The sequence below is a fragment of the Suncus etruscus genome, chromosome 19 (assembly GCF_024139225.1).
Source record: "Suncus etruscus isolate mSunEtr1 chromosome 19, mSunEtr1.pri.cur, whole genome shotgun sequence".
Classification (NCBI taxonomy): Eukaryota; Metazoa; Chordata; class Mammalia; order Eulipotyphla; family Soricidae; genus Suncus; species Suncus etruscus.
In genome coordinates, this window is record NC_064866.1 from 26,539,982 (window position 1) to 26,554,892 (window position 14,911).

Here is a 14,911-nt window from a genome sequence, read left to right on the forward strand (position 1 = left end):
TGATAAGGAGATTTCTCCAAAAGCTGGAAGTTGAGCTCCCATACGATCCAGCTATACCACTCCTAGGGATATATCCTAGGAACACAAAAATACAATACAAAAATCCCTTTCTCAAACCTATATTCATTGCAGCATTGTTTACAATAGCCAGACTCTGGAAACAGCCTAGATGCCTCTCAATAGAAGAATAGTTCAAGAAACTGTGATACATATATATGATGGAATATTATGCAGCCATCAGAAGAGATGAAGTCATGAAATTTTCCTATACATGGATGTATATGGAATCTATTATGCTGAATGAAATAAGTCAGAGGGAGAGAGATAAACACAGAATGGTCTCCCTCATCTATGGGTCTTGAGAAAAATGAAAAACATTTGTGTAATGATTCTCAGAGACAAAATAGAGGAGGACTGGAGGGTCCAGCTCCTGACATGAAGCTCACCACAGGAATTGTTTAGTGCAGTCACAGAAATAATTACACTGAGAATTATCATAACAAAATGTGACTGAATGAGAGAAGTAGAAAGCCTGTCTAGAGTACAGGCCAGTGTGGAATGGGGAGGAAGGACACTTGGGATATTGGTAATGGGAATGTTGCACTGGTGAAGGATATATATATATATGTATATATGTATGTATATATATGTATGTATGTATGTATGTATATGTATGTATGTATATGTATGTATATACATGTATGTATATATATGTATATGTATATATATGTATAATCAAATAAAAAAGAAAAGAAAGATAAGTCCTCCCGGGCCCAGAGAGATAGCACAGCGGTGTTTGCCTTGCAAGCAGCCAATCCAGGACCAAAGGTGGTTGGTTTGAATCCCGGTGTCCCATATGGTCCCCTGTGCCTGCCAGGAGCTATTTCTGAGCAAATAGCCAGAAATAGCCAGGAGTAACCCCTGAGCACCGCCGGGTGTGCCCCCCCCAAATAAGATAAGTCTTCTTACCATGGGCTGTGTTCTTTACACTGACTACAGTAAATGTACCCCCTAAACACCTCAACCCAGGCCCTTTGCCTGGTCTGTATTGTGAATTGGAGGACAAAAAAAAAAAAAAAAAAAGAAAAAGAAATAAATTCTCACAACAAAACATAGAATTTTCCAGCAAACCTCTGATATTATAAACATGGATGTCTTGTCAATCAATAATAAAGGCCTTTTATCGTCTCTTGAGAAATTCACTACCAGATTGCCTAAACTTAAACTAGGGTAAGCAACATACTGTGGGAAGGCTCCCACTGCAAGCACTCACTGCTACTGAGAATGTTATGGAGACCAGAGAATAGTAAGGGGAAAAGGTGCATGAAATGAGTCTGAGATATTCATCAGTATGACAAAATGTGGACCATGATTGGCATTCAGATCATAAAAGGAGAAATATCATGTTTATTCTGAGTCAGACTAGTGAAAAAAAAATACCAGCACATCATGAAGAATCCAAAGTCTTGACAGAAAGAAATGGGAGGCACTCTAGTGAAGTGTTAGGCATGGTCTGCTACCAACTCCTAAAGTCAAGGAGACATCTCCCCCACCAATAGCAGGAGCAGCAGGCTGTTCTACAGTGTTTTGAACATGTACAGATGAAACCAATATTGTCTAAAGGAGTTTACCAAATGTGGAAGTCTAGGGAATCCTGTTTGATACCATAAATTCCATTTAAGCAGCAAATTAGACTTCCCAAAAGAAACATCTGGAAGGACAAAATAAAATGTTAACTATGGGACCAGAGCGATAGCAACGGTAAGGATTTGGCCTTGCACAGAGGACCTAGAATAGACCAGGGTTCAATCCCGGCATCCTATATGGTCCCTCAAACCTGCCAGGAGCAACTTCTGAGCACAGAGCCAGGAGGAATCCCTGAGTGCTGCAGGGTATGGCCCAAACATTAATTAATTAACTAATTAATTAATAAGATAGGAGCGGCCAGCTAGTTTACAAAAATGTCTCCAAGAAATTGTAATCTCTTCAGGATATATTCAGATAAATAATCATATAACACAAATTCTAGAGCTTCAAAAATATTATACAGCTGGTAGTGGAGATGCTATTAGTGATGTAAAGACCCTCATTATCATGTTATACTAGAAAAAACTTTTCTTTCACAGGCTATTATATATTTTCAGAAGAGAAGAATTCCCTGACCCTTTAAGCCTGCTTCTTTCATTTTCCAAGGCATCAGAAAACACAGTGAAGTTTCTGATTTATAATAAAAGTATGATTATTCTCTATGTGCCAGGTATATCGCAAAGGACTAAACATGTGGATGAACAACATGGACAAAATCCCTCCCTTCATGGTGCTTATGGTCTAATGTAAAAAAAAAAGGCCATAAAACAGGTAACTAAACATAATGATGTTATCAGCCCAAGGGCCAAGCAGTTTGGCTTTGAAACACTAAAGGTAAATCTACAACCAAAATAACCAAAAAAGCAATTTCACTTTTTATTTGTCATTGCAAAGGGCATGAAATAAATACTAATTTTCAAATTCCACAGAAATGCATTTCCAAAAATTTCTTTCCCCTTACCAAAGCTTTCCAACCCACAAATTAGTTCAACAAAACTTGAACTTTATTGCCATCTCCAGACCCATAGTTTTTTTTACCTTACACCCAGATTTGCCATGCAGTTCTATTTTGTTTTTTCTCTTAATAATCAAGAAAGAATTTTTACTATATAAAAGAAAACATGAGCAAAACTAAGCAGAGAAATAACAACTTTGTTTCAAGTAGTCCGGGGCTTGAAGGAAAAAGGTGAGCTTTAGATTCAGATTATTTCTGTCTTTTCATATATTTACTTCAATTGTGAGAGAAGACTGGAGAAGAGTGGAGGTTATTAATTTAGAGCAGTGATCAGTAAAGATCTCTCTCCTAAAATGACATTTAAAGCTCAGATCTGTGGGATAATGAACCAGCTGCCCACACTGCAGGAGGAAAAGACTACTGTAGGGAAAAAAACCTGTGTGTTCCCTGGGCACTGAAAATAATGTCAACTGAAGAAAATAACCATGGGCCAAGCTGATGTGAGTTGTTGCTGGAAAGATGGGCAGAATCAAATATGGACTCTATTCTTAGTTCTTCACAAATAAACATTTTGCTATTATACTAAGTACAATAAATAATCAACAAAGAGCAGGACACAACAAGACAACCCTGGATGACTTGCCAGTTGGAGAGGACAAGAAATATTACTGCTAAATGAAAATGAGGAAGTTTAAATGAGGAAGGAGAGAATGGAGGTTATAAGAAATAGTTACGTTTAATCTGTATTGACTAGAGCGATTAGGTTTCAGGTGGTTGGTACAGGGCAATTCTTAGCCTCCACCTGTTTATACTTAAATAAAGGAAATAGAGAATTATTACTTGGATAGAAATCCCAGTAATTCAACTTGAAGAGATAGTCTAGCAGGTAGGCACTTGCCTTGCATGTAGCCGACCAGGTTCAATCCCTAGTATCCCATATGGTCCCCTCAGCTCACCAGGATTGATTCCCAAGTAGAGCCAGAAGTAACCCCTGAGCACTTCTGGGTGTTACCCCAAAACAAAACAAAACAAACAAACAAAAAAAACTGCAAAACAATTAGTCTTGAGAGACCAGAGGAAAAAAAAGTACAGTTGTTAAGATCCTTGCTTTGCATGTGGCTAGTTGGATTTGACCCCAGTACCACATGTTTTCCCTTGAATACTGCCAGAAGTAATACCTAAACAGAGAACTAAAGGTAATCCCTGAAAATATTCAATTATAAAACCAAAACAAAGTAAGTTTTGATATTTAATTCTTCATATAATAACTAAGGTTATTACATTAAGTGTCACAATATTTAAGGTCTTGCAACAACTCTCTCATATCCAATAGAGTCAAAGAAGCGAAAGTTCAATAAATATTCTAGAATCTGGGGCTATAAAAATAGTACAGCTTTCGGGCTGGAACAGTGGAGAAAGCAATAAGGCATCTGCCTTGCGCACACTAGCCTAGGACAGACACAGCGTTTTGATCCCCCAGTGTCCTGTATGGTCCCCCAAGCCAGGAGCGATTTCTGAGCGCATAGCCAGGAGTAACCCCTGAGTGTCACTGGGTGTGGCTGAAAAACAAACAAAAAAATAGTACAGCTTTATAGCCTGAAGCTCTATTGCCAGAGTGTCATATGGTCTCTGAGCTCCAATAGGAATTCCTGAGTGCAGAGCTAGAAGTTACTCCAGAATATGCCAGGAATTGTCCAAAATTGAAAGAAAAAATAAAAGTAGAATCAATGCAATTATCTCTGGTAATAATCTCTCCAATATTTTAAATATTATGTACTATAGTTGATTAAAATAGATTATACTTTTTAAGATAAAATTGTATAGTTGGAATTTAAAAATACTTATTACCTTCATAATACAAATGACAAAAGGTAAATTTGAAGAAAATTATCTTGTCTAGTGGAGCCTGTTTTATGGGAAAAAATTTAAAACGTTGTTTTGTTTGACCTAAATCCAATATTATTTTTTATATTCTTTGGCAGGTGGGCCCTCTATTGTAGATGATCTCATATCCTTCTGGAATTAGGTGGGGACAATTTAGAAAAATAGATAGTGATTCAGATTAAATGAAATAAAACAGTTATAGGGTGCACCTCACATAGAGAGCACCCCACCTTAGTTGATCACTTAGAGATCACTCTACCTAGGGAACCATTCTTGGAAACAAATCTTAGATGATGTTTCAGAGCTATTCCCCAGATCCAGACTTCCTATAACCATTTCTCTTTCTCTTCTCCCACTATCACTGTCTGATTGTTTAACAGGTAATGCCCATTCCTGGATTAATATTTTAGTAGGCATTAATGATCTCAATGTAGTTTTTTTTCTTAGTAATCCATATAGCTTATTGCTGGCACATAGTACACAGTAAAGAAATTCTAAATAGTGGAAATAACAGTGCTACAAACATCTTCAAAGAGGCTTTCTGTATGGAGGGATTAAATATGAATTGCAAGAAATGGGTCAAGTCAGTCAGAAGAAATTCTAGGCAAGAATTTCAGTTCCATTCAATACACTCTTAACAGTGGGTTGAGACTCTGCCACTTTCTTCCACAGGCCCATAGGCAATGCTCCCCACTCCTCCCCATTCCCATATTATTTTTCTTTTCTTCTCCAACTCTTTCTTGAGGAATTCAAGTAATTTTATTCTGTAATACAGTTTCTTTACATCATATTTCACTTTGACTTATTTTTGGAACATTTAAGAAAACTGTCTGATCCCTTAGGTCCTAGTCACAGTGGGGGAAAAAAAGAGAGCAAAAGAGAAAAGAACCATGGCTCCAGTTTCAGATAATAGAATTTGATTCTAGTTGCTTATTTTAGTAGCCTCTTGGATAAAGAAAATGCTTTGAACTTACATCCTGAACTCTATTATTAATTCTACAGCACTGAAGTTGGACAAATTTGCTAAAAATGTTCCTGAGCTTGTTAGTCTCCTGAGCTATACAATGGGTAGACAACATTTATTAATTTAAATATAAATGAAAGTACACTGAATGTAATTATTTGAGGGAAACATCCATAACAGCCTAATGTTGATTTTTAGGGTCACATTTGTTGGTTCTTAGAGCTTACTCCTAGCTTTGTGCTCAGGGATCAGTTCTGCAGAGCTCAGGGAAACATATGCTGTATTGGGGATCGAACCTGGGACAGTAGCATGCAAGGCAAGTACCCTATCCACTGTACTATTTCTCCAGGATATAGCTCCCTAACTTTGAATACTGCTATAGGCATTTGCATAGACATTTTTGATATCATTACAAAAAGTGGCATGGAATAATAAAAATTTGCAATCCTATTTCACAAGTATATATAGTGACAAAAGCAACACTATTAAGCAAGTAAATAAGAACAAGCAACACAAATTAATCTGTATCTTCAAGATTTAAACATATTTTTTTAGATCGGGGCACCAGGAGGATAGCTTTTGGTCATTATTTGACTCAATAACTATCATAATAACCTCAAGAACAATCAGTTCTGCGAACTGATCTAACAGGTAAAAAAGGAAAAAACCTCTTCCTGCTGCCCCATCCAAGTGGGTCACTTCTGGTTTTCTCTGTTTAGCCTTTCTTACAGAAGTTTTCTGAGTTCTGATGTGGTTCATTGCACATTTTATTTAAGTCTGGAAGCGATTGGTGGCCAAAGACCTGATTCTTGCTACTGAGCAAAAATGGAAATGTGACGAGGAATAAGGAGAAGCTGAGATTTAGGTCACCACTGGGAAGATGATTTGTGTTTACTGGTTATTTACATTTTATTCGTACCTCCCTATAATCTTTTTTAATGTTCTAAATTAAGAGTGATATTTTAAGTGACTTAGGTGATTTACAATTTTTTAAGTAAAAATGATCCAATCATCCTATAAACAGCAGAATTGCCATCTTCTGTAAATAGAACTGGCAAATATTTCATCAGCCTTAAAATATCACCTTCCTTGATTCCTGCCACCCTCCTACTAAAGTCTTATTTTTTTTTTCCCCAGAGTTCCTTAAAGCAACGGAGTGTTCTCTGAGGACTTAGGAGTCAAGATTAATGCTATGAAAATAGCTGGCTTATGGCTTATTGTTTTTCATGCCATGAATGCTGCAGGATTCCTGCATTTTTCCTTTCTTTTCCAGGAGTTACAGGATAAAAGTACTAGAACCTTATATAATGGAGAACTTAGCAATTTTTGATCCACAGACAAAATCTTAAGCTTCAGAACTTACGCAGATTATTTTTATTTTCCTGAACACAAGACAAGTAGAAACTGTCTTACAAAACTATAATGCAGGGTTTTCCTGCATAATGAGTTTCAAAAAAGAACAGAGTACAAGTTGTGGTATGTTTTGATGGTGGAGTACAATCCTGACTAATTTTATTTTGACTCTCATGGAATATTTTTTCTTATAGAAGTCCTAACTTTGACTTTGGACAATTCTAAAAAAAAAGTTATTTCCACCCTCTTACCATCTGTAGGATCAGTCAATTGAACTCTGAAATATAAACAAAAATTTCCATGAGTGTGTAATTATATTGTGGAAATACTTGGAAGTGTTCAACAACTCTCTTATGGCAAAATATAAAATTCCATCCATAACTCCTATACATTCATATCTGTAAAGGCAGTGACTATAAATTGCCTCAAACTAGGCAATCCTCTCTTTCACGCCCATAGTTATTAAATCTTAGTCAGGAACAATCTATCCTAAAGATGATTTTCCCCAGGGTCCTTGTCATTTGAGGCTACCTGATTGATTTCTGCCTAGTTGGTTTGGTTTTTTTTGTTGTTGTTGTTGTTGCTATTACTGGTTTTGTTGTCATTGCTGTTGTTATTTTGGTTTTGGGGCCAGACTCAGCAGAACTCAGGGCTTACTCCTGGAGAAATTTTGTGAACCATATGGGGAGCAGGGAATTGAGCTGGGTTTGGCCATGTGCAAGGCAAGAGCCCTACCCATTGTACTATCTCTCTGGCCTGGAGTCCTGCTAACTTTTATGTAAATTAAGTGTATTGTTTTTTGCAATGACTCCCTAAAAGTGAGGGTTGACCTTCTGCCTATCAGACTATAGATTTTCTAGCTGTCTTAGATAGGCAATCTTGGTTATTATGATGATCAATATGGAAGATGAAAACACATGTTTCTAATAACAAAATGAGATGATTTCATTATTAATCCTTGATTATTACCCAGAAAACTGCCATACCATCCTCTCATCTACCTAGCTAGATTATGTAATGAAAGAGACACAAGCATCCATAGTGTTTAATTTCTTTGTATCTAGAGTTCAGCTATTTGATCATTGGCAACTAAATACCTGACTGTATAAGCTAATGTAGCATGTCTACAAAACAGATAGTCTAAAATATATAGAATATAGATAATCCAAGGAGCTTATTAACACTGGGCAAGTGCTTTAACTATCCTCCACTGAAAAATTCTTTAGCATGTCCAAGAACCTATACAAAAAAGCAAGGGAAAGAACCTATATATAAAGGTAAGACTAGACTCCTTCCCAAAATAGCAACGGCTAGAGACCAGCTCTGTCTGTGCTGTCACGCCTATTTAAATTTCTCAACTACCAATGTCCTCTGTGAAGTGAAAATACAATCAAATAGCACAATACAGGTATGACAGATTTTATAAATACTGGGCAGAGTGCATCAGCTTCATAATGTCTTCCTACATCAAAAGCAATAGCCATGGCTCTAATGCAAAAAAAAAAAAAGCTTTAAAAATATACAGCAATTTAACAGTGTAATTATTTTAATGAATAATAATTAAGATTGGAGATATAATAGCACATTAGGAGAAATCTGCTAGTTTTAGCTACTCATAAGAAAATTAGGACCATAAATATAAAGTATATTAAAATAGCTACAACAATAAATATAATATTGTTTGTTCAAAATCAGAGGGCTGTTTGGTAAGCATTGTGCCTGAAATCTTTAAAATTTGAAATATTATTGCCTCTATTTACAGAAGAAGAAACTGAGGTTTTGAGACATAAAATAACTTGGCAAAAGCAATACAGTCAATTCATTACAGTGACTATAGCTGAGCTTAGAACTGTCCATAAACTGAAATATTACCTCACAACACAAGCCTTTCTCTCAAAGTGTTAGAGAAATAAGAAAATTCTTAATTTATCTCTATAGGACTACAATGAAACATTCTATTCCTGACTCTATTCTACACTAGCATAAGCACTTCAAAATAAAATGAAATACAAAATCCTAGTAACTATTGTCCATAAAAGAGTAAATAATGCTAGAAGACCAATGAAATAAATAACAGACTGTTATTTTATCTTAATTTCACCTTTCCCTAATAGTTTCAATATCAGAGTGACCTATATGTACCTCTAACAAGGGTCATTATGCTCCTTCTAATCTGTAAAATATGACTTTTGAAAAGAAATCTCAATAATGAAATGTTCTTATGTAATTACATCTCTTTATGCCATTCCTTTGGAAACAGGTCTGATTTATTTCCCATCTCTTTGTTGAGCCTCCACTTTAATAAAAAGAAAGAACGCTGAAAGAAATCAAGACTTTAAAAGCATTCATTGACTGTGTCAAGCCATTTATCCAGACTCTAACAAGAAATGACTTAAAAACAAAAGTCTTTCTATTAAAAATAAAATAGTTGCCAGCTACATGTATATATGTGTTTGAGGGTTTTATATTTCATTTAATGTGTATAAAGCAAAGAAATTATATTAATATTTTATAATAAAATAATGAATATTTTCTTGATAAAGAAAGTTTTTATTTTTATTTCAAGATAAAGAAGTAGCTTCTGCCCAGAAAATAAAAAGTCAAATAGAAGGTTTGAGCTCCCTCTTTCTTTTTCTTGAAGACATTTATCAGAACCTCTTGCCTAGAAGAAAGTTATACAGCAGCCAAGAAGCACTTATATTTTAGAGTAAAATGTTTTTACAGTCTCCACAGATGCCACTAGCATTAGAATACATTTATCCAGTTATTTTTTATGAATATTCATTATTTTAAGAGATGTAAGCGGTAGAAAAAAAGAGAGTATTTTAACAGCAGAAATACTCACAAAGCCATTTCAAACTGCTCCAGCCATTTTTTCTTTAAATCTTTTGTTTTGCAATAAAATTCTAACCCATTTTGTCCTTGGGTATGGATGAGGTAGAAGCCATAAGACCACTGTTAAAATTGAAATCACTTAGGTTGATATGTATCATTCTTTAATACATGTATCCAAAATTTAAAAACACCATCAATTAATCAGCACCAAATATCAAATAACTCTGTCAGCATAACTATAAACAATCAAGTTATTTACAGTCAATTTCATAGATATAATACTTTTTGTTTTTGCTTTGGAGCCACACCTGGTGGTACTGAAGGATTACTCCTGCCTCTGTGCTCAGTTGTCATTCCTTGGAGATGCTCAGGGCATTGATTCCAGGTAAGCAGATGCAAGGTAAATATCCTACCCATCGTGCTATCACTCAGGCCCAAATCAAACAATTATTTTTGTGGGGAGAAAGAGCCACACTTGGTGATATTCAAAAGATACTCCTAACTCTGCACTCAGAAATTACTCCTGGCAGACCTGGAGGGCTATAATAGGATGCTGGGAATTGAACCCTGGCCAGCCATATGCAATGAAAAAGTCCTCCCCTCTGTGATATCACTTTGGCCCCTACAAATAACAATTTCTATACTAAGTGCATTTTCACCATCATTAAGGCATTAAGTTACAGTATTTTTCATACCATAAGACACACCCTTTCCCCCCCCCCAAAAGTGCGTCTTATGGAGTGAATGCCACCGAGACCTGAAGCCTGAGTGCAAGGGTGGAGAGCATCTAAAAACTATGTGTGTATTATGGTCAGGTGTGTCTTATAGAACGAAAAATACAGTAATCATATCAGCTCTGGCACTGTCCAATTAAGTTCCACAGATGTCTGCCTCTAGTTAATATTTAGAAATAAAAATTCAGCTCTCATATGAATGTATGAGAACAATTCCTTATATATTTGAGGTCAGGAGTAAATTATGTCTCTTAGGTTTCAAAATTTTACCTTCTTATTTTCTTTATCAGTTGTAGGATTGTTGGCTATTTTATACTGCTGAAGATCTATTATTTCCTTCATTTCATAGTTATCACCTTTTCTTTTACAGACAATCACTGCCAAATCAAATAAGAAGATATGCCTGGAGGAAGTGGGAAGAGGCAGGAAGACAGAGGAGAAAGAGAAAAGTATGCATATTAATTTTCCTCCTGTAAAATTTATTACATCACCCATTTTCCCTCTAAATTCAAAATAAAAGCAATGTTCACACTGAAAAGAATGACCTATATGTATTTTAGCACTACTCTTTGCCAAATAAATGCTTCCTGTATCTCCTCATTTAATAAGGAAACTAAACAAAATTAGGGGTGAGGTTATAGCTCCCAAGCAATCTAATGCTTAGCATGTGCAAGGCTCTAAGTTTGACCAACAGCACTCTGATCTTTTGAGCATTTTGGGGTTATACTTGGTGGTCTCCAAAGCCCCAGAGCCTGAGTACCACAGTTCTGGGTGACAGTACTGAATGATAAGGGCTAAAAACTGACCACTGGGTAGTTGGGAGTGGTCTAAAGCCCCAACCCCTCCCCCAAACAATTGGTTCTAGCTCCTATGAAAAATTAGACAAAATTATAACAAGAACAATATATACATAGTAGTTCCTTAAGGATAAGCTCTAATAATATTCATAAATTCATGAAAAACCACTTTTATTTTTTTAAACAACTAGACATCTACAGTGTCATGGATGAAAACAAAAGCATTCAACTTCTACTTATGGTACCATGAGTCAGTCAGAATGTCTTGAGAAGCATTCACTCCTTTCACAAAGATGACTCAATTTAAATCCTCAGGTCATCGCTGAGTTAGGTATTATTATTGTTTTCATTTTACTGGGTAGGAAACTGAAGTCAAAAGGCATTAGATAGTTTGCTCAAGGTCACAATGTTTAGTAAAAATGCAGGGAGGGGTTGAAAGGGAATTGGTTAATATGTGTGTGTGTGTGTGTGTGTGTGTGTGTGTGTGTGTGTGTGTGTGTGTGTGTTTGTGCTTGCTTCATCCTCTGGTGTTCTTTAAAATTTCATAAACTACCTGAACCACCAACTGAGAGATTTATAAGCAAAATACAAAAATTATGGTTACATTGATATGTTGGCATGTTTCTTCTTGTCAAAATCAGTGTAATCAGTAGGAAAAACACTTCATAACCTTAAGCTCCAATACCAATACTTGCGCCTTCTTGTAAACTCTCATTGTCAACACCCATGCATTTTTTTTTAGCAGTGATAATGATGCATTCACATAGCTCTAACAGTTGCATCATTTTCAAAGTCTGTTTTGCTGCAGAGGCTAAAAGGATATGCAGCTCCTGGGAACAACCTGAAGAGCCTGGGAGTCTAGCAGAAGCAAGAGCTGATGCTGCCCCCTGCTGACTAAATTCCTCATCTCCAAAGGCTCCAAAAAGGGATCTTTTTCAACCACAAAAGATACCTATGACAATTTGCATCGCTATCATTAGAGTCATCAGGTCAACCTCACCAATCTTTAAGAATTCCAAATACAAATTTCCCTGAAGAAAAATTTCACTAAATACACCTTACTTCTCACTTAGGAAACTATAATTTTGGGTTATTTTAAACTGCACACAAAGAATTCGAACAACTGCTTTTATGATTTTTAATTATAAAATGTATCCTTTATCTCTATTTTCATTCTAACATGTACATTTAAACTCTGATTTGTCTTCAAGCTTGTTCTTCTTAAGAATTTAAATTTATAAAAATCAATAGATATCAAAGCTGAGAGTGCAATTACAAGCACATCTTGTGAAAAAAATATTAACTGTTTTATTTTATCAAAACACGGTGCTTACAAAGTTGCTCATAATATAGCTGTTCCTTGTATCAATGTTCTGACTCCAATCCCACATCAGTATTAACATATCCTCCATCATTGTCCCAGATCCCATTCTAACCCCAAGCCTGCCCCCTTGATAGGCATGAAATAATTTAGTTTATATTGCTTTATACACAACTAAATGGAAGTGGGTTTATCAAAAATATCTTCACTAAAAGAAAATTTTGGAAATCGTTATATCTCACCATGGGGTCATTAAGTCATTGCCTGTGTGTTTACTAAATTGTTGCTAGTTTGCACATTCTGTTTGCTGAGTTTGGTTGGCTTCTATGGCTACTTACACATCCAATTTAATGCGTTCCTACTAGAGTGTCACTACAGAAAAATGTGGAGGTTTTTCGCAGCTGAGCATGTCAGGAATTCTAATCTACTGAGAGCTGGAACAATGAACTGACATGCCAGGGCTTTAGGAAGTATGAACTGGTGTGGGGTGGAGAGGGGTAGGCTGCTTACCCTTACTCCGAAAAGACCCCAGAGTTTTCAGCCCTCAAAACAGCATACCTGAAGGTTTTGTCTTTTAAGCATCTCTGCAAAGATCAGTGGTAATGAAGTAAAGTTGGGCCATTGGTATTGCTGCAATTGTGGGGTTTGTATGCAGCTGCTGAGGCTTCAGCGAGGTAAAGACTTGGCCTAACTCTCTCTTCCCCTGATGCAAAGCATTTATGGGGAAAAATAATCAGAAAGCTATGACTGCCCTGTTTCCCTTTTCTTCCTTGATCCTGAGCAAACTTTTTCAAAAGGTGTTTTCAACCTCCTATCTCTTGATACTATCATTTATTTTGAAAATAAATATTGTTCTCCCCTCTTACCTTTCTTGTTTTGTATGCTTGTCTAGAGTTGTGATTCGAATTTCACCATCACCCTGGGGTCTTCCAAACAGCAAACTGGTTTGGTTCTGAAATATAAAACACACATACCTCCATCTATTAAAATTACAAAGACAGAAATAAATTCAGTGAATAATTTTGCTAGGGACAGCTGTGACATCCCTTTATATATATTAACATCTTACATATTTAATCACACATACTCAAAGAAATCTTAGGTCCCTATAATATACTTTTAAAAAGTCTGTCCTTGGTCAGCCAAGGTTGGATACTAATGAAATCAATTAATTTTCTTATAACTCCAATAAGAAAGTTAGCTAGCAAAGGGAGGAAAATGCGATGAATTCAAAATTACAAAAATTACAATTACAACTACAGCATCTGTTGTGTATTGACCTCTATATTAAGTTCGGGATAAAACGATATAGAATTTGCTCTCATAGAACATACAGCTACATGAAAATACTTGACTCTTGCTCATATCTACGTATTTAACTGGTGATTGCTTCTGTTAACTTTCATGTTATCTTTCATTTGTGAAGGATATGTGAAGGATTAGATATCCTTCATATTCAAATAGATCTTTTTTCTAGGCTCAACTCTTCTTCTCCTCTGCAGAAGCACCCTTTCTGTAGTACTAATCTCAATATGGAATCTTCTACTTTCCATATATATTTTGTCTCCTCAACCAAAGAACTATATCTGTTCTTAGTTAAAGCCTAACTCTAAGCAAAAGGCCTGGCACACAGCAGTTACCTAGTAAATATACATTAAGATAAATAAATTAGCAGGAATCAGGACTGCAGAAATAATATAGAGACTGAAGTACTTTCTTTACACATGACTGACATCCATTTGATCTCCAACCCTGAACACAGAGCCAAAAGTAAATCCTGAACACTGCCAGGTGTGTGGCCCAACCTCCCCACTTCACAAAATAAACAAACAAGCAAACAAACAAATTATTAAATGTTAACAAAGAATCACCTATATATAGGAGAGTAAAGGAATTAAAGAAGAACAAAAGAACTCAATGTTTAGAATTCACACTGTGAGGGGAGGAGGCACAGTGGGACAGGTAAGAATGAACTATCAGACAAAGATCTAGCACAGGTGCCATTAAACAGCCATGTGGATCCTTCAAACAGGTAATGGGGGGGGGTGGAGAAAAAAGAAAGAAAACCTTAGAACAATGGAAGTCTGGAAGTTAGCTCTTTTTTGTGTTCAAAAACAACTCTTAGAGTGTCCCCCAATTCGGAATGAGAGGAAGTTGGATAGCACGATAATCACATACAAATTTTCTATAGATAGCTGAAACTGTCTTATTTCACGAAGGGTCTCATTATCTCCTTTTCACTTCATTTCACATATTGTGGCTAAGTCCTGAAGAATAAAGAGAAGGGTACAAAAACAAAGGCACAATAAGATTAGAGAAGAGTTGAGAACTGCTTGAAAGAAAACACATTATTAATTCCATTAGTGGTCAAAGTAACCGCCATAACTTTCGATGACAATAAAATGAGTGCCCAATCAATCAAAGCTGCATCTCAAAAGCAATTTTAAAATGTCTGGAGTACAGCTGGGAAGACGAAAGCGG

At 36.0% G+C, this 14,911-nt stretch overlaps 1 protein-coding gene and 1 pseudogene across 1 annotated transcript in view; one reads left to right on the forward strand and one right to left on the reverse strand.

The window, feature by feature from the left end:
• The window catches only part of VAV3 (vav guanine nucleotide exchange factor 3), a 358,886-nt gene that overhangs the window by 180,420 nt on the left and 163,555 nt on the right, over positions 1–14,911 (reverse strand). Inside the window, 4 exon segments of the mRNA XM_049765842.1 lie at positions 9,589–9,698; positions 10,583–10,715; positions 13,297–13,382; positions 14,605–14,670. Of these exon segments, the coding sequence (XP_049621799.1) occupies positions 9,589–9,698; positions 10,583–10,715; positions 13,297–13,382; positions 14,605–14,670 (395 nt within the window).
• On the forward strand, positions 960–1,068 carry LOC125997818 (uncharacterized; annotated as a pseudogene).